The sequence below is a fragment of the Limanda limanda genome, chromosome 21 (genome assembly GCF_963576545.1).
Source record: "Limanda limanda chromosome 21, fLimLim1.1, whole genome shotgun sequence".
Classification (NCBI taxonomy): domain Eukaryota; kingdom Metazoa; phylum Chordata; class Actinopteri; order Pleuronectiformes; family Pleuronectidae; genus Limanda; species Limanda limanda.
Window position 1 is genome coordinate 2,256,561 of NC_083656.1, and position 26,347 is coordinate 2,282,907.

Sequence of the window (26,347 nt, forward strand, 5' to 3'; positions counted from 1 at the left end):
CTTTGAATGTGTCTGGGATCCTCGCTCGCTTATTAGCCACAAAGTTTTCACTTTTAATCAGCGTGTGTTTCTGAAGGGAATTCCAGAGGCTGAGGAGGCGAGCACCTTCCACCGAGGTCAATAAAAATACCTTCATTCTTCCCGTAAAAAGAGAAACACCAACGTCTGGTTTTGATAATGTCATACAAAATTTAATTCATCTTGATGTAAAAATATGTTTCTGCAAGAAAAAAAAAAACGATCTTCACATTCTGACTGAGTCTGAGCTCAGTTAACAGAGTTTAACATCAGTGTGAAAGTAATTGAATTCTTTCCATACACGAGCAGAGCCTCTCATTTTCACGTTCACATTCCCAGCTGCTTCTCAGCCTCCTCGCACAGTTTGTTCTTCTGCACCTGCAAAGAACCAGAAGAGGCCGGGTTCATACTTCGTGGTCAAACATGAGATACAATAAGGATGTTTCCATCTAGCTCTAAAATACGAATAATTGTATTTTCTAACAATCTGTAGCTAGAGCTTCGTTCAAGGGCAGCCTGCAGCATCACGGTACACCAGCTGAAGTCAGGACCGCTGGACTGGGGACAAACCTACCGACAGGTTTTCAAATTTGTCGTGGAAAGAACCGTTCACACTGAGTGGATTCTTCTGGTGCGGTTGAGTAAAGCTCACTGAGGGAGGCTGCCTTTTTATCTGGGATCATCTAACACGACAGGGTGTGCGTGCAGACCAGCTAATAACTCCCTTCCCCTCCCGTCTGGGGGCGTTTGGGGGCAACGCCATGTCTACAGTGAATTATTTCAATCAGCGTCCCAGGAGAGAAACACCAGAACCAGAGGGGAGTTGATGTTTGTGTGTTGCCCGTCGCCCCCGCCTTATTTATCAGAGACTATTACAGCAGCTGCTAAATATACATCTGTGCTCATGTCATCTCAAAAAACACTTTTATACATTCACAGGAATCTTGGAGGCGAACGCAGCTCTGCAGGAGCTCAGCGGAGGAACTCACCTTTCCAGTGACAGTGACGGGGAAGCTGGTCACGAAAAGCACGTAGCGAGGAATCTTGAAGTGAGCGATCTGAAAAGGAGCCGAGTCAACGAGTTTAGACAAAGGAAGCTGAAGCTGACTATGAAACATTGAAAATGTGCTTTACCTGATTCTTGCAGAAAGCTTTGATTTCCTCTGCAGTGCATTCCACGCCTTCTACCAGTTTGATACAAGCACACACTTCTTCACCCATGTGAGCGTCCTTAACTCCGACCACCTGATGAACACAGAGAATAAAAACCATGAAGCTCGGAGGAAACATCAGTGATATCATTTTAAAAACCTCATAAGAAGAGTTACTGCCTTAGAAACGATGCCACGGTAAAACAAGGCAAAATAAACCAACTGTCCAGTGGTCAAAGTATTTAATGATAAACCGTAGAAAACAAACTGTAACAGGAGTTTAATATCATTTTCTGAGTTTCAATTTTCCATTTTTAAAAACTATAAAATGTTAGAAAATTAGATGAGAAGGGAGAGATCAGTCAATATATGGGAAGAAAGAAAATAAGACTGGACTCTGATCCATGGTGTCGTCCTTCTTTTACCTTTTCTTATTTCTACTTACAAAGTCAAGAAGCTGATTTTTTTTTTATTCCAGACTAGTCACTTTATTAGGTACACTTTTGAAATCATATTAAGTTCTTTCATGAAGACCAGAGACTTTTGTGATTAAATCATCCGCTGGTGTTGGGAACTTATCAACTAGTGCAGAAGACCTTCAAACACATGAGGGATTTTCACCATCTTGTCCCAAGTTTTACAAAAATCTATCATTTGTACTGGTATAATTTATGGCAGTTACATTAAATTGCAGGAGTAAGGCGTGCACCTAATAAAGTGGTGACTGAGTTTATAGTAATGCCCTTCACCTGTATTTACCACAGTGTTATATCAGACCAGTGAGCTGTGAAGGTTAGTGTGCAGATCCTTTTTTTGAACACACAAAGGTTTGGGTGATCTTTTATCCGGATCCTCGATGTGTGGAGCTCACCTGCGCCTCCATCACTTTGGGATGCGTGTGCAGGAACTGCTCAATCTCAGCCGGGTAGATGTTCTCTCCTCCTCGGATGATCATGTCTTTAATCCTGCCCTGAATGCGACAGTAGCCGTACGCGTCCAGGCTGCCGATGTCGCTGCAGGAAACAGAAAACCTTGTAAACAACAGCAACTGGAGTGAAAATCCAGTTTTCCCCCTCTGGTTTCAGTGTCGTTTTTTTCACTCACCCAGTTTTGTACCAGCCCTCTTTACTGATGCACTCCTCCGTCTTGGCCGGGTCGTCCCAGTACTCCAGCATCACGCAGTATCCTCGGATCAGAATCTCCCCCGTCGTCCCCAGAGCCGCCAGCTCTCCAGTGGCTGGGTTCACTATTTTAGCCTGAAGAGATTTCAATCAGCAAACAAAGTTCATCACTGCACAGAGTTACTCGTGACATGAAAACAAATGTGCGTCTTATTACTTTGTATTCGCGTCATCAGGCAGGTGTAAATGGTAAATGGATTTGTATTTATATAACGCTTTTCTAGTCTGATGATGACCGCTCAAAGCGCTTTACAGTACAGTTACACATTCACCCATTCACACACACATTCATACAGTGCATCTACTTCTATGGGGGGCTATTAAGGGTTCAGCATCTTGCCCAAGGACACTTCGGCATGCAGATGGTTCAGACTGGGGATCGAACCGCCGACCTTCAGGTTGGAGGACGACCACTCTACCCCTCAGCCACAGCCGCCCTCAAGGGTGTACCTAATAAAGTGGTCACTGCATGTGAGGCGGTGGACTAGTGGCAGAAACTTGAACTACTGGCAGAAAAAGGTCTCTGGTTTGATGCTGGTTCGACTCCACGGAGTTTCAACAAAAACTTACCTCGATGGAATAACAACAAAAAGACGAACCTGGATCTGTCCAAAAAATCAAAAGACTATTCTCCCTACCCTGTCTAGTGCCCCTGAGCAAGGCACCTTACTCCCCCAACATCTGCTCCCCGGGTGCCGTACATGGCTGCCCACTGCTCTGTGTGTCTGTGCATGTGTGTGGGATAAATAAAAATGTATCTCTTATATCTCTTATAAAGTGATTTTGGATAAATATTCTTTCATACGTAAATTTTTGCCTAAATTCTTTGAGGTGTGTTGTTGGAACATGATAAATCCTTGTTGTTTTAAAGAGTGGGATGTGTCCCAGCTGGTGTGGGGACTGGAACCTGGCGCTGTACCTCGATGTGGTCCAAGACGTATCCGACCGTCTCGCTCTTCCTCTCGGCGTTGTCCATCGGCGAGGCGCAGAACGTCACCGGGCTGTTCTCTGTGGTTCCATACCCGATCTGCCAATCACACAAACAGGCTGAGTGTCACGTCTCATCTGCAGGAGACGGTGATGTGTGCAGGAACGTTTCAAGGACTGGAAAATATCAGTTCCCTAAACAGGCCGGAATTTTATATATATATATATAACTGTTATAAAACAAAACTCATTAAAAACTGAAACTACTGAACTTAACTATTTTGCAAACTTTACACACGACCGGAGCTCGAGTTTTTCCTCGATGCTTTAGTCATTAAAATGAAAACTTTTCAAGAGGAAAAGTGCAGTTCAGTTGCATAAAATCTAAAATTCACTGTTCACAGCTGCAGATTCAATCAGAGGCAGAATAAGGCGAGGTCACTCCGAGGACGTTTAGCTGGAAAACCAGGGAGGAGACGATATTCCCAATAAAATGTTAGATTTGTTAAGTAAACTCTAGATTCCATTTATCCTGGACGGGTCAATTCATCTTCACTGTTTCTGAATTTACCTTTATTATTAAAAGCAGGTGTAAAAGTATTTCTCCTCAAAGAAGCTTTGTTCTCAGACCTTTTCTAACATCCAGCTGGCGACAGGCTTTGAAAAATAACTTCTCGATGTCTTGCAGTGGAAACCTGATCGCTGCCTTCGCCCTCGGCAACGAATGGTTCTGTCTGGAAGAGGCCGTCACATGTGACACACCGCACGCTCGCACTTTACTTTCCAAAAGACAAAAAGCACCAGGAATGCACAGCGGAATTTAACCTTTCATTCCTGGGATGATGGCAGAATCGTTACAGCTTTAAATAAGCGTCTCACACCTCGCTGCACATCTGGAGACGATTACAGGTTCTGAAACAGCTGCAGAGGAGCGGCTCCTTTCCTGCCACCGCAGAATGAAAAACAATAGACTGGGTCTGGCCAACGTGCACAGAACCGGACTTCACGACACGTTGTGACTGTTATAAAAGTCATTAAAAGACATTTCACAGCGTCTGGTTTGATTTGCCTGCACACGTGCATGGAGCCTCGTGTCCTGCAGATATAAAGACGGCAGCAGAGAGCGTGAGTTGGTCCGCTCGGCGTCTTCCTGCTCGTTCAGGGTTAAAATCTCACAGACACTTGACTTCCTCTTGAAAACCTCTCACCCTGGCAAGCCCGCCTCGCTTTTTTCCCCCTCAAGGAAATGTTATAAATAGTGCTGTGTGTTCTGTTGACTCAAATTGAACGTCTCTTTGCACTGCCCACCTTTGCTCACCTTTTCACTCCTCTCTCTGTCCGCTTCTCGCTCAACACAAACACACAAGCGCACACCCACACACCACTACACCCCCACCCCGGTTCTTCTCTGCATTTCACAGTTGGTCTCGGCTTCTCTCGGAGGAGTTTCTGCTTCTGCTGGTTCTGCTGAACAACCCGGAGGAGAGGAGCTGGCCAGGATGCGTTGTGTGAGCTGGTTGTTGTTGGGGACCTGCCTCCTGGTCCTGGGCCCGGCCGTGCAGGGCGCCCCGGGCCAGTGCCCCAGCCTCTGCCACTGCCACGGAGACCTTCAGCACGTCATCTGTGACAGCGCCGGGCTGAAGAAGATCCCCCAGGTGTCGGACGCCACCCGTTTGCTGAACCTGCAGAGGAACAGCCTGGGCCACATTCCCACAGGGGCCTTCAGCGACAGCAAGGGGCTCATCTCCCTGCACATGCAGCACTGTCAGCTCAGAGAGATCGGGTCTCAGGCCTTCAAGGGGCTGAAGAAGCTCATCTACCTCTACCTGTCCAACAACGAGATCAACAGCATCAAGCCCGGCGCCTTCGAGGACCTCACGGAGCTCACCTACCTCTACCTAGATGGGAACCAGATCGGCGACCTGGCCAAGGGCATCTTCTCCCCCATGATCAACCTCTTTATTCTGCAGCTCAACGACAACAGGCTGCGCGAGCTGCGGCCGGCGACCTTCACCGGTGCCAAGGACCTGCGCTGGCTGCACATGAGCGGGAACGAGCTGACCACCCTGCAGCCGGGCTCTCTGGACGACGTGGAGAACCTCGCCATTCTTCACCTGGACAGGAACAAGATGTCCACGTATCCCAGTGCGGCAATGAGCAAACTGCGTGTGGTGGAGGAACTCACGCTGGGGAGGAATCCCATGAGGACCATCCCAGACAACGCCTTCCAGAGCTTTGGGCGCTACATGGAGAAACTGCACCTGGACAACATGAGTCTGGAGAAGGTCAGTCTATGGCTTTAATGGATATTAACTAAATAGACTGATGCTAATATTTAATTTATCTTATGTGACGTGCTGTGGCTTAAAAAAATCTACTGGTAACTTAAAATCTTAAAGGATTTAAACTGCTTCCAAGTTAAAATAAAGTGCTGCAGGTGTCGTTTAAACACATTCAGCTACTTTTTCAAACTGTCGACTCAGAGATATTCAAAGTCTCTGGTGGTTGTTTAAAATAGTCTTTGTAAAGAGTACATTTTTCCTGAAAGAAGATACAACAAAGGTTAATAAATTTAGGTCGGGAAAAGATCTTTGTGTTTATATATCCGTCTAAATATTAATTTATTTCTTTGGGTTTAGCAAACACGTATATTTAATGTTTTCTTTTGAATCAGTGTGTTGATAGAACAGACTTGTCAGAGGTCGACTCCGCCTGCAAACAGTTAATGTTTCATACACAACCAACATGTGTTCATGTTATTTCTCATTTAACCTGATTTAAATAAGAATTTATAAACCTTTATATATTATTTCTGTAACTAAATCTTTCCTGTAACCGGATTCTGTGTTTCTCCATGTATGGTGTAAATGACACGTGCTAAAAAACAAGATGTCACTTCCCAAGCACAGGAACAACAAGCCTGGTAGTTGTAGTGCAGTCTTATAATGTGAAGGTTGAAGGTTGAGTTGACAGTTTGACCACATGTCAGTGGAGGACTCGCCGCCACATGGGACAGTGTCTCTGTGGACGGAGAGATTCCAGTGGGACGTTCCTTCAGACGTGTTTAAATGACCCCGTTGCTCCAATTCACGTCTTTGTCCCGTCCTGAGGACAGTTGTGTCCGCACGTCCTCGAGGCTTTACAGATAAATGTGACGGGTTTCAACCCTTTAACCGGCGGCTGGAAAATATGAATTTGCAGCAAGATAGGTTGAAAATGTTAAATATCTGATATTTTCATATAATATAAAATAACGTCTGGCTGCTACACGGTCACTTGACTCTGATTGAGAATGAATCAGCAGTTGTGTCTGCAGGTCGGACGCGATGCTGATGTTTTCACTTCTGTTCCTCTGGCTCCCACAGCTCCAGGATGAATGTACACACTATTAGCTCTCTGCTACACCACACTACTTTTCAAACATTCCTCAGCGCACATTTGCTTCATGCTTGAGGTTAATCCAATATTTGAGTGTACTTGTGCCACAGCATGGAGGCATCCCAGAGGGGAAAACTGTAAAACAACAGCCCTCTCACGCCGGGCCTGTGCGAGCGCCAGGTGGAAGCAGCGGGAGGCGGCGAGCGAGACACACACACGGCCGCTGAGATGAAGCCTTTTTCCAGTCACATGAAGGTATTTTTAGAGTGTTTTTGTTTGCTGGACCTCGGCCAAGCAGGTCTAATTATTACACAAGTGTTATTTTCAGCGAGGTGTGTTTTCTGCTCTGGCCAGGAGGGTCTGGTAAACAGGTCAGGAGGGGTTAGGAGACAGGTAAATAGAGGCCGGGTGTTCCACAGTGCATGAGCAGGAGTATTTTTAGCTTTGCCATCCCTCCAGCTGAACGCACAGTCGGGCCCTGTGCGAGCGGCTTCCTGGCAGAGGAGGGGCCCGAAGGAAAGATTGGAAAAACACCTCGGCCATGCTGGACGTCATCCATCTTCCGTTGCTTCAAAACACCCGGCCCTCGGCCACTCGCCGCTCGGCAGTGGAAATTTCCAAACAGCCTCTTCTCCTCCAGACTCACATAAAACGAGCCTTCAAAGCTCGGCTCCCTCTCGTCGCCCCTCCTCTTCCTCCCGGACGCGGCCGGACGTGGATGGGTTCACCTCACACCCCTCCGAAGCTTTTAGCGCCCTCGCGGATGCGTATGAAGTTAGAGGCGGAGAGAAGCAGCGCAGTGAGAGTCAGTGTTTGCTCTGCTGCTGCAGGAGGACGGATGAGAGGAGGCTTTCATGCCAGAGAAACAATGGCGAGATTTCCCCTCGCTCTTCCTGTGTCGGCCTCCTGACCGGGGGGGGGGGGGGTGGTGGCTCAGCCCGGGGGGAGTGGGAGCCACGGTTTAACAACACTGTGTGTGTCTGCAATGCTTTGACATGAGAAGCATTTCTTTGTCTCGTCCAGTTCTCTGACGGAGCGTTCACCGGAGTGACGGCCATCAAGTCGCTGCACCTGGACAACAACAGACTGAAGTCTCTTCCCAGAAGCCTGGAGTTCAGCACCATCACCAACCTCACGCTGTCCTCCAACCCCTGGAGCTGCTCCTGTCAGCTGGCTCCGCTGCGCAGGTCAGACACCAGCCAGCTCCTGTTCCACTGATAGTGATGAAATGTTCATGCTTTTATCTTTTTAAACGTTAAAATTTACTTTAAATTATAGAACATTCATTTCTTTTTAGTCTTTTAGACATTTGATCAGCCTGCTCAGCCCAGAGGTATCATCCCCGTGGACGTTCTCTCCTCTAGCATCACAAACTCCCGGACGCTGATCTGTGCTTTCCGACCCGCAGGTGGATGGACTCGAGCCGCAGTCGTCCAGACGCACTGTGTGCTTCTCCCCCTGCACAGAGAGGCAAGCAGGTCCGAGACAGCGCCGCCTTCAGTGGCTGCAGAGGCAAGGCCAAGAGAGCCAAGAAGGGCGCACGTCCCTGAACACGCCGCCGTGCAGGTACCTGTCAGCCCCCGAGCCCAAGGCACAACCAGAACTAAGAGAAATCCTGACTCGCACCAGTTTTCCACCAAACTCACAGACAGACTCGGTTTAAACTCACTAATTAAAAGGGACTCTTACCTTTGTTGCATTTTTACACTTTTTGTGGATAAGGTTAAATTGGTATTAATAAGGTAATGACACTCTAAAATGCAAGACAGACCCACCAGGAGTAAAAACAAACAATTATTTCACTCTCATAATATTTAGTGAAAACTTCAACCAATAAAATTCTTCGGACCGAAGGACCTTATTGGCCGACAGACCTGTCTGTTTGCTGCATGGACATGCAGGTTTTCCGTCTGCTTCTTGTGGCGCATTCGGCCCGCGTCATCAAGGCATGTGAATGTAAATGTATATAACTTACCGAATCCATTGCTTTGGTAAACAAAAACTCACGTGCGTGCGCGGAGGCATTGGGTGGTAGGTCTGCTTGTAAATAAAGTTTCTTCAAAAAAACACCGCGGATGGGAACGAGGGGGTGGGGCATTGGAGGAAGGCGGGATGATTTGAATGTGCTGTAATTCTCAAATGCAACAAAGGTAAGAGTCCCTTTAAACTGTGCAAAAAACTGATAAACTGATAAAGTTGATAAACTGATAAAGTTGATAAACTGATAAAGTTTCTCAGGTTGTTAGATTATTTCTTCATCAGGAGATTCTTCAAGTGTTTATGTGAAACTCTTCGTATGAGCTTCATACACAGAAAAGAACAGAATCAATCTTCTCATCAAACAAAACGAAGGCATCATTTCAGATTTTTTAAACTCCACGAGGAAATGTAGAGACACAAGTATTCAGCTGCAGGTTTCTGCGGCTGGTCGGTATTTGCTGCGGCTCGATCGCTGCCGGTCACTTTTACCGTTTCAGAAAGAAAAAGTGCAACCAGCTTCACCACAGATCAAAACAAACATCTCATTCCAAACAGGAACCTCACTGCTCGAGTTAAATGACGGTTCAGTCCGATGTTTTCACTGATCACTGCTTTTAACTGAGGTGATTGTTTGGCCTCCACTTCGGTCCAGAATCACATCTTTCATTGTGATGGTCGAGTTCTCAGCTTCTCAGTGGATTTCGGCTTTGACCACAGGAAGTTGAAGGCAGTTGTGGAGTTGGCTCTGCTCTGCGTGGTTTTTATTTTTCTCTTCTATTCTTGACCGCAGAACTCCCTGTCCTCCCCTGTGTCCCTGACTGAACTTTTCCATGTTGGCCCTTGGGTCCAGGACGCCGTGTCCCGGTCGCGGCGTTCCGGCCCGGACTCTGTTTGACTTGGCTGCTGATTTTTGTGTCTTTTCCACAGGAGACGCTGTGAGCAGGAGCCTGTCCAGGTGACCGGCTACAACCAGAGCTACGCTAACGCTACTTCCAGACTGTCCGTCTATTCATCTGTCAGATGCCGTCACAAGTGTAAACACAAACAAACACATTCATAGATACACATCCGCTCTGTCTGCGTCACGCTCACACGCTCAAACACACACACACACACACACACACACACACACATATTATCATTTACTTTTCACTGACTTATATCAAGTGGATAACATGCAGGTAACCATCAAAATGAAGGTCAAGAATAAACAGGAGCCTCAGGGACGTGGTGGGTTCAGAGGCAAACTGAAAACAGACGTTTAAAGCTGCATGAACTGACTGTTTGGCCACTAGGGGGCAATGTTACAATCTGTAAAAACATTGGAACAGACTGTGGCTGTGTCTCAGTTCAGGGCTTTTATCACATCGATGGCTCCTTTAAATGTGGCCGACCAGCCCATCGATCTTTACCCGCTCAAACTGTCCCAGGATTCATTGTGCTTCTGTAAACAAGAGGCGTTAAAACCTTGTTATCCTTTCCGAGCCTCCTTCACGACTCCGGGGGGGTGGCGCCCTGAGAAGGAGGCGGACCCCTGAACTGAGACACGGCTGAGAAGTTATGTTCAGAGGCCGAACCCCGGTCAAGGTGTCACGGACGATCCAGGAACAATCACAGTTTTGGTTAAAGTCGTGATTCAACATTCTCCCGCTTCATCTGTCCTTCATATCAAATTGATAGTTTGAGTTTGTAAAAATGATCGATTTGGAAACAGAATCTCCAAAGTTTGCAAAAGAAAGAAAAACGTTTTGAGTGTTTACTTTATGTATTTCTTATGTATTCTCATTATCTCTGCATTTCCTGGACTTTTGGAAGTGGAAACAAGTTCTCACGTCCAATAAACCTTTCATAAAAAAACATCGTTCTCTTACTTTTGAATGCTGCTTTATGAGAATCTGCATTTAAAAATGGAGTTGTGGGCGTTTATCTTAGGGATTTGTCTCCCCCTGGTGTGTGGAAGCTGAGTTGCATCATCGGTGCAGCTCAGATGGAGATGATTCTGTTCTGATCGTTAAAGAGACGCGGGTCAAGATCCACTCACTGTTATTTCCTTGAGGCCCATGTCAGAGGACACCTTCCTCACAAGCTCTGGAGGACAAGGGGAACCGGCCATGATGCCTGGAGGTCAGAACAAACACAACCTGAGAATCTGTTTGAGGAGACACGGGTTTATGAACAATAATAACAAACAACAGCTCACTTGTGTGTTCATCGAATCCATAACAGCACAATATCAGACTCTTGTCTCACCTGCTTCACATGACGACAGGTCGTATTTAGCCAAGTCCGGCTGGTTAACCATGTCCACATACATGGTGGGGGTGCCATAGATGAAGGTGCACCTGCGAGGGACATGAACAGAAATCCTCTTTACTGACAAACTTCCAAAATGAACCTGCAAGTAGGAGAACACAATGTAAAAAAATGTTTTATTCATAAAATATGAAGTAATGCTAAAGGCTCCAAACTGCAGCACAGGATTATTCAAGTGATTATTATTACTTCTTATTATAAAGTCAATAACTGAAGTGAATGGAATGCAGATCGTCCTCAGACATCTTCCTCTGAAACTACATAAAAACATATCTGCTGTGTTTTAATAATTCATGTAAACTGCATGAATGTATTGATTACTGACATTCAAAGGAGATGTGTTTATCAGTTGAAGTTCAAGCAGGTTTCTGCAGGTTTTAGAAAAGTCTTGGATCACATTTGGATTTGCATTCCTGACGTTACCGTTCGCTCTCCACAGCTGCCAGGTTGGCCTTGCTGTCGTATCCGGCGGACGGGAAGACGAGGGTGAGGCCGTGAAGGGCCATACACAAGCCCCCCCCCACAGAGCCGAAGCAGTGGTACAGGGGCACAGGCAGACAGATACGAGTGTGAGGCTGCGGGGACAAAAACGGAAGATTAAAAAAAGTCTAAATGTATTTAAGGAATCAGAAGAGATCCCCCGGATCGTCTGGAAATTTAAACATTAGTTTGGTTTCAGCAGTTTCTCTTCCTGTTTCTGTACAAAGTCAGCTCCAGAAAAAAAGTCTCCTCACGTGGAGGAGTGCGTTTGTGTCTGTGGCTCATTCCCATCTTCATTAGTTCATTCTGAAGATAAATCTTATCAAATAAATAAATCCACATAAAAACACTACATTAGGTAAAAAAAGTTTCATTTTTAGGCTGAATAAGCTCATGAAACCACTGCAGATTTTCAGATTTAGAATATCTTAAGAATTCAGAAGCGTTAAGGCCTGGTATCAACACTCCTCCTGAGAGGAGGAGTCAGGAGGGTCGGGACAGACTCACCCTCCAGGTGTATCCAACCCTTAAACCCGTAAAGAAGGCGTTGTTGACGACGTTGTGATGGGACAGGGTGGCTCCCTTTGGACTCCCAGTTGTGCCCTGGGGATTCAAGTGAGAGAAATCGTGTTTACAAGGTCATACGCTGCTTTGATCACTTTCTTAACACTTCCTATATTGTAAACTGCCACCAATACCGAAGTGAACAGGATATTTATTGGGTCGTCGAAGGAGATCTTCTTCTGCAGATCCTGCAGCTGCAGCACGAAGCGGCTGCTGCCCGCCTGCATCAGGTCGTCCATGTGAAACATTCCAGGCTGTCGACTGTCTAGGACGACCACAGAGCGCAGGTCAGGGAGTCTGAGGGGAGGAAGGAACGGAATGTGGGTCATGTTGCATAACTGAGACGCTCCAGGTTAAACAATAAAACATTTGGCAGCTTCCACCTACTGCTCAGCCTCTGTTCTCCTACCTCACTGTACATGTAGGAGCAGAACAGCAGCTGAGGACTGAGCACGTGTTCACTTTATATAGGTTTATAGACTTGATTTATTAAAATGTCCCAAAGAGGATTTCCCACAAAATGGGAAAAAGCTGAAAACTCAATTATTGTAGTAGTACACACACTGTATACACCTCAAATTATATTAACTTCCATTCCCACTCAGGGAAATTAAATAAAGACACCATGTGTAACTTTGTGTAACTGCGAACATGCAGACTTCTACCTGGCGCTCCTGATGTCCCCCGGGGTGGACGTCTCGATCTCAGGACAGATCTTCTTCAGCATGTCGCAGTACTTCTGAGTTCTAAACTGCGTGGGGCACACGATGGCTTTACACCCGACCTGCAGGAGGAGGAGGAGGAGGAGGAGGAGCAGACCACGAGATAAAGTGTCTGCGCAACACATCGGTAAAAAAAAACAGTGAAATGTGAAGGAGCGACCGACCTTCTGCAGAGCGAACTCCACCTCCTGCTGCTGGTACGCTGGGTTCACAGCCACCTGACAGTCAAACCACAAGAAGCTGCTCATTGTCTATTGACATTTGGTAACTTGAGTATATTTCCCACATTTCGTTTCTCTTTACATTTATTTCCTCAGATAATTTCTTTGACAACTATAATGTCGCCTTATTCCACACGTTATCGATGAAGAATCCCAGAAGCCAACGTGGTTAAGTGTTCGTCTGTCCCTCAAGCTCGTTGTTTACGATACTGAACGTGTAAATATGAATTGGACTGATGTATAGTTTCATGTTAGCTGATCACTGTAGTCTTGGTGCAGTTGTCGGGGACTATTCTCAGCGGCGGATGAATCATGTTCCTCCTGTCACTGCTCGGCGTATCGTGCACGTCAGCTCCGACTCACCATGATGACTCCCGCTTTGGCCGTCGCAAACTGGAACAAGATCCACTCGTAGGTGTTGGGTCCCCACATGCCGAGCCGGTCGCCTTTCTTCAGTCCCAGCGCCAGAAGTCCGGCTGCAGCCTGGTCCACCTGCAATCACATGACCAGACGTCAACAGCCCGAGCCGAGCAAGATCCTGTCCCACAGGTTTCTGTTGGATCTGATCAGAGCAACACAAACTCTAGAAAAAGAGGAGTTTCAGGCTACTGAACTTTTAACCTTTGACCAACCAGATTTCTGTGTGTAGTGTCTCTGAAGACAATATGTCCACAAGGTAAAAAGGGTTTTGTGGGATTTCCCTGAGGCCAAAAACCTGTTTTTTGTGAAACCATGGTGACCTTTGACCTCATAAATCTGATCTTTGAGTCCAGGGAATGTTGAAATTTGAACAAGTTACATTCAGGTGTTTTGAAGATGGACGTACAGACGACCTGACATCACACCTCTGGACACCTGCTGCCACGGACACATAAATGAACTGGTTTGGCTGAGCTCCCCGGGATAAACTGAACAAAGCAAGATAAGCATAACAAAATAAGAAAATCACCAACAACCATGAGCTAAGTACGTATAAAAAGCTTTGTGCAAGAGAACAGAATTGATTTGTAGGATTACTGCACTTTATTTGATGATAATTGATAAATAGTAAAGTCAAAAGAACTCTTATTGAACCTATGACTGGTTTCTGGATTTCCCGACACTTTGCTGCCTCATCGGACCAAAGTCTAAAACCTAGACAAACACTGAGTTAAAAATATCTCGGGTCAGAAAGACTCATAAACCGAAACCAGACAAGAACAAAGTAACAGAAATCTAATTGAATCTTCAGTAAAGAAGACGGTGAACGCTCGACTGAGTTCTGAGACGACCGAGGACGGTTTCTGATCCTGATCGTGTTGCTTCACGTCACGTAACAACAAGGCTCATGTGTTATCAGAGAGTTACGTCTCCACCCGGAATCCACAGGAACCACGGTAAGGTCACTGGGTAAAAGGTGAGATCCTGAGGCCTGAACCTTCTGACACGTGTCCTCAGCCAAAGAGCTTCAGTCACCTTTCACACAAAAATGCACAGATGGTGAAATATCTTTATATAATGGAGGTATTTTTACTTTACCTGAGTATTTCCAAGTAACACTTTACTGTATACTTTTCTTTTTAATACAGGTATATTTAGATTTTACGCACTTATACTTGTAAACAATTTCCTGTCCCAAACTCACTTTGGGACAAAATACTCGCAAAATAATAATTTAATGAACACTGTTATTTATCCCTCAGTCTTCAGTCTTAATCCACGGTCACAGGAACCTGAACCTTTCCTTCCTGAGGCGCAGCAACTTCTTTAGTGAAGTTCAACTTTGCTGACCTTTGACCTCGCTCTTTCTCTCAGGCTGCATGAGGCCCCGATCACCTCCAGCAATAATAAGCCAGGTCGACCACCACGCTGCCGCCACATGGGGGAAATCCACCAGCTTTTATAAACTGAGCCAGATGGAAACCACAGTGAAACTGAAAACTCATCACAACAGATCCACTGACTGCACACAGAGGATTTATCTGGACAAAAAAACACCACAACACTAGTTAGTGCTGTTTTAACTTTGTTATATAAAGTGTCGTTAGAGTTGTGCCTCCAAGAAAGTGAAACAGTTACTTATTCAATCTTTGTCTGAGATTGATTTACAGCTTTTTCCTTTTCCATAACTCGTTAGGTTTGTGTTTACAATGTTTATACGTTTTCAATTTAAGGATCTGTCTCATGGTTTGTGTGTTTGCGGAGCTTGAAGCCTTCAGACTGTAAGAAGCCGGATTAAAGTTAAACTCCTGTGGAGACGAAGTTCAAGTTCCATCACGGGTGAAGGACTTTGATTTTCTTTTCGACTCAACTCAAGAGGCTTTGATCCCACTCACCTGTCACAATGAATTAATAACATGGAATTATGATCTGGACGTTTTAACCTCAAACAACATTAACACTTTCGGGTTTGTAGCAGTTAACATGTGAGTCATTAGCTCCTGTGAATGTTGTCGATGGACACTCACGTCCTTCTGAAACTCTGCGAAGGTCTTGCGGACTCCGTCTTGCAGGAAGACCACGGCCTCTCGGTCGGGGAAGCGCTCCACCGACCTCTGCAGAGACTCGGCCACCGTCAGGTGGAGCAGAGACGTGGACGAGGTGCCGTGGACATAACTGGTCGTGAGAACTGGGATGATGGGCGGAGAGTCCACATGGAGTCCACTGCAGGGAAACACCAGTTAGAGAACGTCTTCACAGTCTGGCAGCTTCACAGGGGGTTACATGGGGATATACGTAGATGGAAGCTAGTTTATGAATATGAAATTAGTTCTGAATGGGTGCACTCAGACAGGAAGGTTAGATTTTACACAACGATCAATTGAAAGCTAATATAAGTACACTGTGCTGCCCTTTAAATGATGGAGCACCTCAAGGCTCCAAGCTCGATTCATAATTTTGATAAATAGATAATAAAAAATCTCAAAACACCATAAACCACGACCATGGGGGGGCTGTGATGATCCCTTATCTCCTGCTGAGCTGATGAAGTCATGTGTGAGATGATAGAGGTTAAGGTGTGGAGTGGCCTCAGCAGGTTTGGCAGCTGTTCCACGTTTCACTGAGAATTAAACGATTAACAAGGAGCCCCGGCTTCTGTGCGACAGATAAAACCAACGAGCAAATTCATCTTCACGTCAAAAAGTCAAAAAGAGAAAACTGTAGAATCAAAGGGGAAAGTGTCACTGTCTCAAAATCGAGTCCCACCTCTTTAAAAACACGTTGTCTGTGATTATTTAAACTGCTGATGAAAAAACAAGGGCTGATTTCTAATAAAACATCATAATTATATGTGTATATGTAACCCATACCTGCTACATATATATATATGGAACCAGCAGCGGACCCTGGACGTGTGACGTGAGAATACACATTATCAGACTGAAGTTGTTGAATTATTTTGTCTCTTCTCGGTGTTGCACTTTGTCGACGCGTCCAGCTCATAGACTGTTTATATAAATACATATAAATACAAAAAAAAAACAAAAAAAAAACTAACCACTTTTTGAAACTAACACTTTGGTAGCACTAAAATGGCACTTACTTATAGCACTTTGTAGTTTTGCTTTATTTTGAAGAAATAGTACTTTCTTGATACTTGTTGTTCTTGGTTTGTACCCTCGGGGTTGAATGCACTTATTGTAAGTCGCTTTGGATAAAAGCGTCAGCTAAATGTAATGTAATGTAATGTAATATAAACAAATATAAACACATATGCTGCTAAATAAATATGCGTCCAGCTGATGTTTCTAATTTTACCGAAAGTTCTGTGTGTGCAAGCAGGAAAACACGTGACTCGCTTCAGAGCTGGAACACGAATCTGAAATATAATGTGCATGAGAATCTGAAGACCCCCCCCACACACACACACACACACTCCCACGACACCGCTCACACAAACATCTCTAACTTTCTCTGCAGCAAAACATCTGGACCTCTGCACAATCACATGGTCCGTGATGTCATGTGTATCCATTACAAGAAGCCTGAAGCTCCGTCGTGTGAGTCTGAGACAAAGTGAAGGTTTCTCCCCCTCCCTCCCCCCCCTCACCGCCTCGCTGCAGGAGGTCCGGATCCGAGCCGGGTCCGGGTCCAGGTCCACGGGCCCTGCAGGAGCCTCCTGGCCACAGTCCTGGAGCAGAGGGCGACCTGATGCATCGTGGAAGAGCTTGAGACTGAGACTCTGCAGATCGAGACTCTGAGATCCTCGATCTGCAGGAGGCAGTCCGCCCTGCAGCCCCCTGCAGTACCAGCCCCGGCCTGCTGGGGGCGCCACGGCTCATGGGTTAGAGCCAGACCATAGAGCAGTGGTTCTTCACCTTATTGGAGGTACTGAACCCTGCAAGCTTCATCAGTGCATTCACCGAACCCTTCGTAATTGGAAAAATAAAATATGATTTCTTCAAAACATAGGTATATATTTTATTAGTGCACAAAATGAGAACAAGATGCATCAGTTGCACACAAAACCAACAAAATTTCACACAAAAGCATGACTCAATGAATATTTACTTCAAATCAATGTGACTTTTGCTGTTGCCTTTCAGATACAAGTTCAGAAATGCGCGGCTTCACCTTGGCATGTGCCACTCTCATATCATTTTCGCAACAAAGTCTGTTCCTTTTCTTAAATTTCATGTCTACCATCCTCGAAAAAGATTGCTCGCAAAGATACGTTTTATAAAATCATGCATTGAGGACACCAACTCCCATCACGTCCCCCTATACACGTGAATCCATATTGTACGTATTCGTCCAACCACTTTCTTTTTTTGCTCGTCATAGTAAGTATGAAGGGATTGAAAGATTAAAATAATGTGGCGTGATTAGCTGCGACAATGATGGCCAAGCAGACATCTAGAATTATACAACTGGGCTGAATTTATTTTGTGTAACACATTTTTACTAAGCAACTAAATATTTGTAATCTAACACGGAGAAGAAGCGACATTATTAGTGTGAACCGGGCTATACTGTGTGTGTCTTGACCCCGGCCGAACCCCAGAGAGTGACTCACCGAACCCAGGTTAAGAACCACTGTCATAGAGGATTGGTTTATTAATCAGCACTTTAGAAACACAAAATGAGGCAAACATGAAGTGACAGAACCGAAACAAAGGGACTGTGAGATTTATGTTTTTATTTTAAAATGAAGATTTTTAAACGTTGTGGAAGGATGCAGGAAAGAACCTTTACATCTTGGTGCGGATCAGGATGACTGGTGTTATTCCAGGAAAGTTTGTCCAGAAGAAGTCCTCTATGTGCTTCAGGTAATCGTCCGTAAAGTAAGGAGCTAGTGTTCTGAGGTCAGGGGTCAGGAGGTCATGAGGTGGAACACAGATCTGGATCCTTGCAGGAAACACATCGAAGCAACGGACATTCCACTCTGCAGAAGTCGGGCTCTGTTTCCACCGCAGAGCCTCAAACTGCTCCATCAGGTTTGACTCGGTGGAAGATGTTTGTGTTATCAGCTGCAGCCTGAAGGAATTTAAAGACTGTGGACAGCAGTTTGATTTCACTCAGCGACATTCTACTTATAGGTGACAATTAAAATAGAACAGAATCTCCTGCATACGATTGAACCTTTGAGTTACAGCGAATAAATAAACCCAGTTGTCATTTTCCTGCCACACACCCACTTTTATTGTTAAAGGCAGCTACACTCATCTGAGCAGCCGGGCCTGTCGAGCAATGAGCTGCTGTCAGGTGGATTTCTATAGAGGAAGCACAAAGTCAACAAAAGCCTGATCTGAGGTCAGTGGTGCAGGATTTCACTCTTATTTTCAGCATTGTTCAAACAGTTGTTACACACAAAGGATCTGGTTGAGGGACACTGTTCTTTTTCATTATCTTGGAAATCGGCCCCTGGATTAGTGATGCAGTGCAGACACACGGTGTAAAGTTAACAGGAGAAGGTCTCTGATTGGTTCTTTGGATGTTAACACTTGATCACCCGGCACAGTGTCCTGCTGTTCTCACATCCCACCAGCAGGACTGGATTTGTACGAACGATTACACAAAACATCCTGTTTATGAACACATTTCTATATGTCTGATAATTGTCTTTAGCGAAAACAAAAATACATCAAATAAAAAAACTCTCTTTAAAATAATATTGACAGTTAAACGTGTCAATAGTTGTCAGATAAATATAAGTTTAAACACATTTGATATTCTTTACCACACGGCTTCATGTACGTTGATGGATTTTGCACTAAAAATATCCTCGTAACGTGCAAGCTGATAAAAAAAGGCCGGTTACCATGACGACAGACACGTCTCACTGTCGTTTTCACACATTCAGTCCTGAGCCTCTCTCGGCTGCTGGAGAACAGAAGAGCTCCTCTCTCAACCGGTGGTATCGTCCGCCCTTGGCCATGAGTTCTCGGTGTGTCCCCTGTTCCACCACAGCCCCGTTCTCCATGAAGATGATGTGATCGGCCTCCTCCACCGTCTTCAGCTGGTGAGCCACCACCAGGACGGTGCGACCACGGGACAGAATCTCCGGCAGGACCTGAGGCACAGAACCCGAAAGGGAAACACTGAGTTATACCGACATGAATCAAAAAACAACGAATCCCCGGGAGTCCGCTGCCTCGGAAAACAGGAAGTGACGGCAGAACAGTGACCGACAAAGTGACTGAGTTGTTGTGAATCTTTTGCATAATAAACCGTGGTGAACAAAGATGGGTATCATTTCTCAGACTGGGACTCGGACCAGTTTGAATCTGAGGATCCGGTTATGGTCCTGTGGCGGGAATTTTACCATTTGGGCATTAATTGATAGAAGGAACCACTTTGATGTATAGAAAGATGAGCAAATGGATTTCCTTAGGTATCAGGGTGTTTCTCAAGCAACTAATGTTATACGACTTCCTCACTTACAGGGTCACCTAACCATGACCTCACAGGAAAGGGGATGTGAGTGGGTTGTAAAACACTGATAAGAGATCCTTGAAAACAGATGGTTCACTCAAGGAGCTTAAGACCGAGTAGAAGACAGGATACTAATCACCTATTTCTAAAGATCAAAGTGGTTAATTGATAACATGTGTTCCTGTCCAGGAGGAGCTTGAACACGTATAAGAGGGCTGCGTGTCTTGTGTATCACTGCTCATTGTATGAAATCTATGCCATGGTTTTGTACTGTGATGCCCATCTGCAGATGTAGAATTAAACTTCCAGAAGGAACAATTGTGATGACTTGTGCTTGACTATTGGTTAAATTCCACGACAGTCCTGATCTCCTGGTCCTACTCACAGTGTGCTGGGCTTTCACATCCAGTTTGCTGGTGGCCTCGTCCAGGACGATGACCTGCGGATCTCGAACCAGAGCTCTGATGATGGCGATGCACTGCTTCAACCCATCGGAAAGTTGGCTGCCACATTCTCCGATATCTGTTTCATAGAGAACATTTAAAATCAACACACGTTTATCAAAGTGCTTCACCCAGACAGGTAGTTAAGACGTGTAGCTTTTACACACAGCATAGACTGCAGGCGTCTCATCGTTTCTTCCGTGTTGTGTCTTTTGCTCTCGAGCCAGAAACATCAAGCTGACCACGTCTGCTGCACACGTACCTGTGTCGTACTCATTCTTCAGCTCCGATATGAACTCATCCACGTTGATCTTCTTCGCGACTTCTCTAATCTTCTCGATGCTGCAGTCCGTCAGGCCGTACTCGATGTTGTATCTCAGCGAACCAGAAAACAGCACCGGATTCTGGGAGACCAGGGCCACCTGAAACCCAAAGGGAGGAAATAAGAATAAGGATAATAACTTTATTTGTAGAACTGATTGACGGGCGGAGGTAAAACAAAAGGAGTTCACCTGTCGATGGAGGTACTTGTGGTTGTAGCGGTGCAGCGGCTCTCCGTCCAGCAGGATCTGTCCCTCCTGGGGTTCATACAGTCTCTTCAGGAGACTGACACAGGACGTCTTTCCACTGCCGCTGGGACCCACCAGGGCTGTTACCTTGCCTGGCTGCAGCTCCATAGAAACCGACTGGACAGAACACGGTGCTGGTGAAGTGATGAAAGCACTGGTACAGAGTCAAACCATCACGTACTGCCTGTCACACAGTTACCTTCAGGACGCTGGGACCTGGAGCCGCTGAGGGGTAGGAGAAGGTGACATTCTGGAAAGATATTCGTCCTCGCAGCCTCTCAGGAGCTAAATCTCCGGCCTTCTCGTGCTTCGGTTTCCTGTCGATGTAACTGAATACTTTGGAGATGACACCCATTGTGGACACCGTTTCTCCGTAGCAGTACAAAATCTCCTGTGACAGAAACGAAGAATCAATAACTAGCATAAGGTAGATAATCCACCCTTTAAACATGAGTATCTGTCTTAGTTTGACCTGTAAACTTTGTGACATGGGCTTCTGGTACAGGAAGAAGGTCACCAGGCTGCCGACGCTGAGCCGGTCGGACGAGATGAGGCTGCGGGCTTGTAACAGCATCAGGATCTTTATCGTCAGAGTCACCAGCTGAAGGGAGCAGGATGACAAACAAGAACATATAACACAAACTCCACAACATGCAGCCCTCATCATCTTCTGATGTTCACTAGTGTTGGGGGAAAAAATCGATTCTGTTCAGTATCGCGATATTTTGCGCCCGCGATTATATCGATACTTTTTTTTTTTTTATTGAAGCTCTAGGTAACTCTTATTTATATGATTATTCTCAGGTTTATGTTACTCTATTATGTCATCTTTATGTTACTGTATTTAAATAATTGTAAGTTATGTGCTGGGAGCTCAGTGTTCATGTGAGAGGTCTCCTGTTCAGAAAATAATTACAAAGGTCCTGTGTCTTGAATGTTCAAGGACAAAGTTTTTGCACTTCAGTTAATGTGTAGAAGACAATGTTGTTCACAGAATTAAATGTGACATTTGAAGTGAGGTGAGCAGTCTTATTTTCCTAATTATTTGTAATGCCTTTGAATAATATGGGGGATATGAATCGCAATATATCGCAGAATCGAATCGCAATACTTGCAGTATCGCAATATATCGCAGAATCGCAATACTCTTGAATCGTGGCCCAAATATCGCAATACTATTGAATCGTCACATATTTGCCAAATCCCACCCCTAATGTTCACTGCTGCCACCTTACCCTCCGTATCAGGAGGAAGACGGAACTGTAGACTCTTGAACGTCTCCTGATCCGACTCATCTGGTCCAGAGCCTCGTTGTACCTCCTCACTTCATCGCTCTCGGCTTTAAAGCTGCGGACTGTACGGATCCCGCCGATCGTCTGGGAGGCCAGGTCTGTGTTCTGAGCCTGACAGTCCTGAATCTGATCCTTCATCTCCTGTTCGACAGAAGAATAACAGACTGATTCAGTGACGATGAGCTGGATCCTTCACGTCAGTCCGATGCAGAACTAGTGGACGAGACTAGGTTAAAGTTATCTTCTTCTTAGCTGCAGGCAACGAATGAAATGTCAAGTCCCAAAACTCAGGATCGAGGTGAGATTAACCTGAAAATAGTGACTCTATGAGTAAGAGTGAGTGAGTGAGGACTTTAGGCTGAGCTGTGTTCGGGGGGGAGTCGACACCGACCTTGGACAAAGTGATGTACTTCTTCTGCACTAAGGCCACGAGAGGCATCTCTATGCAGGTGAGCACGGTGAGCTCCCAGGACAGACCCAGCATCACTTTGAGCATGAGGCCGGTTTTCACTGTGCTGCGAACCAGGGCGTTGGCGTTCAGAGCCACCGTGCGGCCCATCCGGTCCACATCCGAGTGCAGGCGGGAGGACAGACGTCCTGGGGGGGGGGGGGGGGGGGCGAGAGAGAAAAGGCCTGATTCAAGAGCAGCAAAGAGAAGTGGCAGTGTTTGTAAAAGATGGTGGAGAAACAGAAAGAGTTTTTCAAAGTGCTCGTGCACCTTCTCTGTGTTTTTAAGATTTGAAATTAATGGTCAGAAATATGCAGACATGGCTGCAGACATTCAAAACTTCCCTTTACTTTTGATTTGGAGGTTGTTTTTCCACTGGTTTCCTTTAGTTTCAGTAACTTCAGTGAAGATGAGCTGAAAAACCTTCCAGGGAGAGTGGAGGCTGCACATTAAAGGCTCAGTGTGTAGGATCTAGTGATATCTAGTGGTGTTTATATGATATAAAGGGCTCTTTACACAAGGTCTCATTAATACAATATTTAAATCCCCTGTGAACCAAGGGTGATTGACAAAAAGCAAAGAGAAATGTACCTTCAAGCTATTACAAATAAAGCTATTTTTGGGGGTGAACAGCGTTAACTGCTGCTGATAAAGTCAAACAGGTGACGCCTTTGTCAAATAAGACGGTATTCTGCATGTTTTTCAATATTGGTAACTCCTAGGTAACAAATATTAAAATTCTTAATAATTAAATTCTCAGTTTCAGGCGATTTTTCAATGCTGAAAACTTTATTATGAACATTAAATTCCAATTCTGCCGATAAGTGTGAATTTCTTAGGGGAAAAATGTGAACACGAATGCAAATCTTTTCTGCATTGTTAATTCTGCAAAATACAGATTTGCGATGCCAGTGTCCGAGAAAGGTTTGAATGTTTATTCTGCTTCTCACCAGGTTTGTTCTCGTCGAAGAAGTGCACGTCCTGCTGCAGCAGCGTGTGGAACAGCAGACGCTTCAGTCTCTTGTTCAGTCGGGCCAGCGTGCACATGAATATGCCTCCTCTCAGGCCAGAGAACAGAGCGCTGTCGAGACGGAGACATTCACACGTGGTCAAAGAGATTCACGAGACAAATCACATTTCAGTATTGATGCTGATTGTCGGTACGATTCAGGACGATGTAGTGATACAGCGGGAGTTTGGTTCCCTTACCTTCCCAGAGAGAGGAATGCCAGCTGTCCAATTGAATAACAGAAGCTGCTCTGAGGCGTCTGACCTCTCAGCATATCGATGACCTTCCCCTGATACAGGGGCATGAGAGAGTCGCCTGTTTGGAAAGAAGGATGCCAGTTGGTTTTAGTAAATATAGAAAAATGACAGAAACTGCAGTAGACGCAGTATGCACAGCTAATAATCATATATACATGTACACCATAGTAAATACATAATTCACACTTACAGATCACTGCAAAGATGAGGAAACTGAAAGCAGCAATCAGGTAAAGGGTGTCTGGTCTGCAATATTTCAACAGCCTCATAAGCAGCTGTTGGGAATTCCCCGTGTCTGCGTCTCTTTTCTTTCCGTCGCCGCAGAGAAAGTTTTCCCAGAAGACGCAGGCCAGCGCCGAGGCCGCGGAGCCCAGGAGCAGCGTGCTGAGGTCGGCGGTCCGGCCCACGTGAGCCTCGGAGGAATCTGCCCCGAGAAACCGTCCACTCTCCAACACGGGGGGCAGAAAGCAGAGGAGGGCCACCAACCTGCAGAGCACCGCCCGGGGCTTTCCCTCCGTCAGTATGGAGGTATAGACGTAGAGAAGAACCCACTTCACGGCACCGAAAGTCCACACGCCGAGCAGCGGACCACAGCCGGGGCAGCGCAGCAGCACCAGTCCGGCCCACAGACACAGAGTCAGCACCGCGTCCAGGACCAGACAGAAGAACCCACAGGCCGCCAAGTCATTCATCTTCCTTTGGTGGAGGGTCAGAGTGCAGGAGGCGGAGTCTGATCCTAGAGCCACAAATATCATTATTGTTATTATAGATTCTATTGATGACACTGACAATCCTAGATAGATAGATAGATAGATAGATAGATAGATAGATAGATAGATAGATAGATAGATAGATAGATAGATAGATAGATAGATAGATAGATAGATAGATAGATAGATAGATAGATAGATTACTTTATTCATCCCCGAAGGGAAATTAAGTTGTTATAGCAGCCGGTATATTTGAATACAATAAAATACAATACAATAGAATAAAATAAAAAATATTGAGGTAGAAAGAATAAAAAAAAACAGAAGCACAAGATAAAATAAAATAAAATAGGTAGATAATAAGGTGCAGTGGCAAGATGATGGTAATAGTACTGATGATATGATGGTAATGTTAGTGTTAGACAGTATATAAAAATAGTACAGTATATATAGCAGTATATAGTAATAATGGCAGCAACAGTAAATATAATAGTAATAGTAATATAATGATAATAATTATAACATGTACACATGTATAAATATGTGTATATAGACTTATGTATACAAAGAATATACAGAGAGTATGATACAATATATGATATATAGTAGAGGTATGAATATGTATATAAGTATTTGACTATACAATAGGTAATATAATATACTATGAGTGTGAGAATATGTAGACAGAGTGTGCAAAAGACAAATTATTGTATAAAATGATATATAATATCGATATGGTTTATATGAACACAGACATACATACACAGTGCAAGGAGACAGGTCTATTTAGTGCAGTTCTGTGATGGATCCTGATGTCAGATGTGAGGGAACTAATGTACGTAGCGTCCTCAAAGACAAATGCTTTACTTTACAGTTAGTACTCAGTACATACAACAGTTTAAATACCAGGACTAATAAACCAGAAATCCAATAGTCATTATTATAGTTCAATAAAGTACAATGTACAAAGGAGTACATGGTACTACTAGTGATGCTACTACTACTACTTATAACGATAGTATGCAGTACTACATTTAAAGTACGGTATAATAATCGATATATATATGTTGTAGTCAATCACTTTTTACAAGTATTTGACGTTCGGTTCATGTACTTTATGGTGTCACAGCTTTTCGATCACATATCAAGTACTAACGTGTGTGTAAACAGAATCAGATTCAAGTCTTCATTTCCTCTGTGTGTGTTAGTGTGTTGGTTTGTTAGCCGACGCGGATTCATATCATAATACTGTATGATTCATATCGTTGAACGAGTCTCTCACCTGTACTTTAGTGGATCTGATCTCTTGTGTTTCCTCCTGTTTGCGAACTGCGCAGAGTTTTACTTTCACTTTCGCTTCCTTCTGTTCGAGGCTCGAGGACGGAAGCCGACGAGCTAACGAACCGATGACTCAGCATTTCAGCTTCACTGCGCTTTTATCTGTTTTCACATATTTTAAAAACTTGGTGTTATAGATTCAGAAAATCAACATCTGTCCGAAGTCTCCTGTTGAAGACACAAGATGGCGCCAGTGCACATCTGTGTTCTGCTGTTGTCGTGCTCTTCCGGCTTCCGGGTGAAAAATACGTCTTAGCTCCTCCTTTAAAAGAACTAAAGTGCTTTTAAAATGTCATTCAATAAATATATTAAAGATAAATGAGGGAAATATGATAAAATATTAAAAGCAATGAAAAAAGAAAGCCCTGTGACTTTTATTATCATCATCATTATTATTGCTGTTATTATCATCATACATTCATAAATAATGCCTTTAACCTTGAGGGTTGTGGGGGGAGCAGGAAAATTTATTATTCATATTATCGCTAGTG

At 44.8% G+C, this 26,347-nt stretch overlaps 3 protein-coding genes across 4 annotated transcripts; 1 reads left to right on the forward strand and 2 right to left on the reverse strand.

Annotated features, from left to right (window-relative positions):
• Nucleotides 1–166: 166 nt before the first annotated feature.
• On the reverse strand, nucleotides 167–17,143 carry acsf2 (acyl-CoA synthetase family member 2). Its single transcript, XM_061095489.1, has 16 exons — nucleotides 16,966–17,143; nucleotides 15,383–15,578; nucleotides 13,299–13,427; nucleotides 12,879–12,932; nucleotides 12,658–12,776; nucleotides 12,127–12,289; nucleotides 11,936–12,031; nucleotides 11,372–11,523; nucleotides 10,886–10,977; nucleotides 10,677–10,753; nucleotides 3,270–3,377; nucleotides 2,274–2,425; nucleotides 2,041–2,182; nucleotides 1,153–1,263; nucleotides 1,008–1,076; nucleotides 167–396 (listed from the first exon to the last, which is right to left on the reverse strand). The coding sequence occupies exons 1-16, from the start codon at nucleotides 17,070–17,072 to the stop codon at nucleotides 346–348; spliced, it is 1,818 nt and encodes a 605-aa protein (XP_060951472.1). The 5' UTR covers nucleotides 17,073–17,143; the 3' UTR covers nucleotides 167–345.
• On the forward strand, nucleotides 4,750–10,433 carry chad (chondroadherin). Its single transcript, XM_061095493.1, has 4 exons — nucleotides 4,750–5,562; nucleotides 7,679–7,842; nucleotides 8,064–8,221; nucleotides 9,563–10,433. Exons 1-3 carry the CDS (start codon nucleotides 4,777–4,779, stop codon nucleotides 8,203–8,205), a joined length of 1,092 nt encoding a protein of 363 aa, XP_060951476.1. The 5' UTR covers nucleotides 4,750–4,776; the 3' UTR covers nucleotides 8,206–8,221; nucleotides 9,563–10,433.
• An 889-nt stretch (nucleotides 17,144–18,032) lies between the features above and the next one.
• tap2t (transporter associated with antigen processing, subunit type t, teleost specific) lies at nucleotides 18,033–26,056 on the reverse strand. 2 transcript variants are annotated; one of them, XM_061095488.1, is made up of 13 exons: nucleotides 25,801–26,056; nucleotides 23,999–24,544; nucleotides 23,752–23,866; nucleotides 23,493–23,623; nucleotides 22,486–22,691; nucleotides 22,038–22,235; nucleotides 21,275–21,403; nucleotides 21,002–21,193; nucleotides 20,746–20,919; nucleotides 20,496–20,655; nucleotides 20,176–20,312; nucleotides 19,177–19,428; nucleotides 18,033–18,392 (listed from the first exon to the last, which is right to left on the reverse strand). In XM_061095488.1, the coding sequence occupies exons 2-12, from the start codon at nucleotides 24,498–24,500 to the stop codon at nucleotides 19,207–19,209; spliced, it is 2,166 nt and encodes a 721-aa protein (XP_060951471.1). In that variant the 5' UTR covers nucleotides 24,501–24,544; nucleotides 25,801–26,056; the 3' UTR covers nucleotides 18,033–18,392; nucleotides 19,177–19,206. The 2 variants fall into 2 exon arrangements, with proteins under 2 accessions (XP_060951471.1, XP_060951470.1); XM_061095487.1 differs by lacking the exon at nucleotides 18,033–18,392 and having other exon boundaries at nucleotides 18,733–19,428.
• Between the last annotated feature and the right edge of the window lie 291 nt (nucleotides 26,057–26,347).

Excerpts from the sequence above, each read along its gene's own strand:
- chad (XM_061095493.1), top strand. The coding sequence starts at position 4,777 with ATGCGTTGTGTGAGCTGGTTGTTGTTGGGGACCTGCCTCCTGGTCCTG. Across the intron at positions 5,563-7,678 it reads ACAACATGAGTCTGGAGAAG|TTCTCTGACGGAGCGTTCAC; the intron begins GTCAGTCTATGG and ends TGTCTCGTCCAG. Across the intron at positions 7,843-8,063 it reads CAGCTGGCTCCGCTGCGCAG|GTGGATGGACTCGAGCCGCA; the intron begins GTCAGACACCAG and ends TCCGACCCGCAG.
- acsf2 (XM_061095489.1), bottom strand. The coding sequence starts at position 17,072 with ATGCATCAGGTCGCCCTCTGCTCCAGGACTGTGGCCAGGAGGCTCCTG. Across the intron at positions 11,524-11,935 it reads GGGTTGGATACACCTGGAGG|CCTCACACTCGTATCTGTCT; the intron begins GTGAGTCTGTCC and ends TTGTCCCCGCAG. Across the intron at positions 10,754-10,885 it reads CCTGTCGTCATGTGAAGCAG|GCATCATGGCCGGTTCCCCT; the intron begins GTGAGACAAGAG and ends TCTGACCTCCAG.
- tap2t (XM_061095488.1), bottom strand. The coding sequence starts at position 24,500 with ATGAATGACTTGGCGGCCTGTGGGTTCTTCTGTCTGGTCCTGGACGCG. Across the intron at positions 21,404-22,037 it reads TCTTCCTCCTGATACGGAGG|CTGGTGACTCTGACGATAAA; the intron begins GTAAGGTGGCAG and ends TGCTCCCTTCAG. Across the intron at positions 20,656-20,745 it reads ACAAGTACCTCCATCGACAG|GTGGCCCTGGTCTCCCAGAA; the intron begins GTGAACTCCTTT and ends TTTGGGTTTCAG.